Source organism: Morus notabilis, unplaced genomic scaffold (genome assembly GCF_000414095.1).
Source record: "Morus notabilis unplaced genomic scaffold, ASM41409v2 Scaffold457, whole genome shotgun sequence".
In the NCBI taxonomy this organism is placed as follows: Eukaryota; Viridiplantae; Streptophyta; class Magnoliopsida; order Rosales; family Moraceae; genus Morus; species Morus notabilis.
The window spans coordinates 356,519-359,925 of NW_010357333.1; the positions used below are offsets into that span (position 1 = coordinate 356,519).

General features: G+C 36.1%; 1 protein-coding gene across 5 annotated transcripts; it reads left to right on the top strand.

Annotated features, from left to right (window-relative positions):
• Positions 1-380: 380 nt before the first annotated feature.
• Positions 381-3,195, top strand: LOC21397970 (piRNA biogenesis protein EXD1). 5 transcript variants are annotated; one of them, XM_024169224.1, is made up of 5 exons: positions 381-672; positions 1,734-1,909; positions 2,050-2,181; positions 2,268-2,318; positions 2,597-3,195. In XM_024169224.1, exons 1-5 carry the CDS (start codon positions 618-620, stop codon positions 2,834-2,836), a joined length of 654 nt encoding a protein of 217 aa, XP_024024992.1. In that variant the 5' UTR covers positions 381-617; the 3' UTR covers positions 2,837-3,195. The 5 variants fall into 5 exon arrangements, with proteins under 5 accessions (XP_024024992.1, XP_024024997.1, XP_024025002.1 ...); XM_024169234.1 differs by having other exon boundaries at positions 384-672; positions 2,050-2,176; XM_024169229.1 differs by lacking the exon at positions 2,268-2,318.
• The last annotated feature ends 212 nt before the right edge of the window (positions 3,196-3,407 follow it).

The window sequence follows — 3,407 nt, forward strand, 5'->3', positions numbered from 1 at the left end:
TTTAAGAGCACCAGTGATAATAATCTTATTTTTTTGTCACCGAAATTAAAATCTCTCTAAAATTAAAAGTTTAAGAGGACGTTTGATATATAATAATCTTAGAGATGAGAATGAAAATTCATAAAATTACTGTATTTAGTATAAGAATTGCAATTTTTAAATTCTAAGAAAAGCGAATCCCTCCCTCATTTTGGAGTAATTTGAACAAGGAATCTCATTCCCATGAAAAACGTGAAAATTTCAGCAGCCCACCCTGGGCTTAGTTTGGTAGAGATTTTGAGAAGTCAAAATCAATATTTTTTTTCGCTGAAGCTAAAAAAATGTATTTAATAAACACTATAAAAATGGATTCTTAGAGAATTTAAAAACTATTTTTGGTTAAAATCAGAAGCAACTTGCTTCTTCCGATTGTGAATTGTGCGGGAATCTCATGCCTTCATTAATGAAATTTTGGTTATTCCCAAAATAACCCTGAACCTAAGCCTCCTTCCGCCATCTCTCCTCTCTGAGGCTTTTTTCTGTTCCTTCGCCATCCCATCTCGTGCTGAAACCGAAGCCTCCTCTCGTGCTCTCTCAGCCTTAGCCAAAGCTCTGATTTGTTTGGACGCTCCGATCGCATGGCCTCTGTACCTACTCCTTATCAGACTCACATTCCTCTCCCCTCGCTCTCTGGTATTTCTCTTTCTTTCTCTTCTTTACCTTCGATCCAATTCCAGATTTTTCTTGCACAATCTCAAGTTTTCTGTTGTTTAGAATCCGATTACCATTTCGTTGATTCGGTTTCTTTGGAACGTCGTTTTCGTAGCCTTTTTGGTTCGGAAACGCCTATGGTTTGGTCTGTTTGGCTGTCGAGAAAATGTCTGCGAGTCATGGAAGAGTTCTTTTTGTTTGTTCTAACCTGAGAGATCGGATCGCTTACTGTCTGGGTTAGTCTCCGAGGAATATTGTTACTAACTGAACAAAAGCAAAACGCGTATTTCGGATTGTCAATTCGGATTTCCCCTTTCCGTTTCAAATCCTAAGTTTCTCGGCAATGAAAGGGATAATTGACGATCAAATTACTTTCTCTTGCTCAATTTCAGTAGATTTTCTTCTTATACTATGTATTGCTACTCCTCTCTCTCTCTCTCTCTCTCACACACACACACACACACACACATAGAATTTACGCTTTGTGCTGGTTTTTGAATTGAAGTTGGGATTGCCCGTCTTTCATCAAAATTTCACCTATGTTTACTATTCTTATCACTTTCGAATTAAACTACTTGTGATTGTTCCTTTATTACGGCAATCAACTGGAAGATTGACGGTCGAATGATTGGTTATTGTTCAATTTCCGTCGATATCTCTCGCAGATTGTTTACCGCTGTTCTTCGTTTGCGCTCTCTCTATCTGTATCTGCCCATAATTTACCCTTCGGGCTGATTTTTGGTTTGAAATTATATGCTTGTATTTTCTTCAAATTTCACTATCTTCCCTTTCTAATAAACTATTTTTGATTATGCCTTTGATTACATCAGTTGGCTTAGGACGAGTAAAAATGAACTAGAGATAATAAATATATTGGTTTGGAAGTCGATTTGTGTACTATTTTTGTTGGTTCTAAATGTTAAATAACATATGTAACTTTCATGATTTGGCTGGATAAGAATTTCATGTTCTTTTCTTCTTTCCCGGATGGTCAAGTTTCATAAATTAAAGTCCTTTTTTTTTACCCTCCTGGTGTATTACAGATGAGACGCCCCTAAAACATGAAGCTCATTTATCCGAAGTTCCTGTTCACATCGTTACTCATGCCTCTCAACTTCCCCCTGAGTTTCTGCACCCGTCATCTGAAAGGCAGTTGGTCATTGGTTTCGATTGCGAGGGAGTTGATCTGTGTCGCCATGGAACACTCTGTATAATGCAGGTAAACAACATTTTACTTTCATGCTCTTTGTGTTCAGTGTTATTAAGAAGCTTTGTCGATAATTTCAATTGATTATAGTCTTACAATTGTTTCACTTGAGATAATTTCTTCATATGTGTTCTTTTAAAACTATTTGGCAGCTTGCATTTCCAGTTGCTATATATTTGGTCAACGCCATTCAGGGTGGAGAAATGCTTGTGAAAGCATGTAAGCCTGCACTTGAGTCTAGTTACATCACAAAAGTCATTCACGATTGCAAACGAGATAGTGAGGTCTCTAATTCATTTTTACTAGCATATCTCGGCATGAGTTATTTCGTCATATTAGTTACAATATTGAATTTATTCTCCTTTTCTAGGCCCTGTATTTCCAGTTTGGCATCAAATTGAACAATGTTATGGATACACAGGTGATCATGTTACATGTTTATGGGATATTTGTCATGCTCTATTGAGTTTGATAAAGGATTTCATAAGACTTTGTTGCTTGAAATGCTCTGATTTGTCAATTGCATTTGTTAAGATCAATTCTTGTGGACCTGCCAAGAGTGTTTGTTGTTTCATTTGTCAGCCTGAGCATCCGTTCTCTGCCTCTTTTCAGTTACCTTTTTTTTTCTTAGGATATTTTCGATCATGAATGCTATTCTTAATTAGTTAGTCTAAAGTTTTGCATTTTCGTGGCATTCAGATTGCTTTTTCCTTGATAGAGGAGCAGGAAGGGCGACTGCGATCTCCAGATGATTACATATCATTTGTCAGCCTCCTTAAGTTTGTATTTGTAGGTATATACGTGTGTATGGATATATATGTTTGCAAGAACTATTTTTTTGGAATGGGGATGTTTATTTGGTTGGAATTGTTTCATGGATATGGTTATGTGTTTCATGGATGTGTTGAACGCACTTTTGAAGTTTCTTGCTATCAATGAGGTAATTTTTATTTTTGAAATGATATTTTTACAACGAAATGGCTTCTCGCCACAGAGTCAGGTTCTCGTGCATTCAGATTATCAAGATTGTAACTGTCTATGCCAAGCTTTGCAAGAGAGAGAGCACAAAACAATTCCATAACTCGAAGATAAGTTCCCATTAGTGTACAAGAAGGTCAGGCCACCAACTAGGAAGCTAAAGACCACATACAAGGCATCAAAGCCCAACTTGTTTATGTAACTTGGTCATTTGACGATCAAGCTTTTAAGAGAAGTCTTGGATCTTTCTGGTAGAAACATCTTTTTTGGTCCCTTTTTGTTATTTTATCGGATATTTTGTTATTTGATCATCTTTGAACCCCAAGTTAGTTTAGTTTAAATGTTTTAAAATTCTTGTTTGCTTACTAATAATTCTACTAATATTAGTGTCCGGACGAAATGTCATTGAACGCACTTTTAGTGTCTGGAAGAAAAAATAGAAAATTTTGAAAGACATGCTAAATTATTCATTTACGAAAGAAGTGAAAATAGTTATTGCAACAATAGCGCTCCATAACTACATTAGGAAACA

What these genes read in the sequence shown, in the direction of transcription:
- LOC21397970 (XM_024169224.1), top strand. Translation starts at nt 618, where the DNA reads ATGGCCTCTGTACCTACTCCTTATCAGACTCACATTCCTCTCCCCTCG. An exon ending in GAACACTCTGTATAATGCAG is followed by an intron (nt 1,910 to 2,049) that starts GTAAACAACATT and finishes ACTATTTGGCAG; the next exon opens with CTTGCATTTCCAGTTGCTAT. An exon ending in ATTGCAAACGAGATAGTGAG is followed by an intron (nt 2,182 to 2,267) that starts GTCTCTAATTCA and finishes CTCCTTTTCTAG; the next exon opens with GCCCTGTATTTCCAGTTTGG.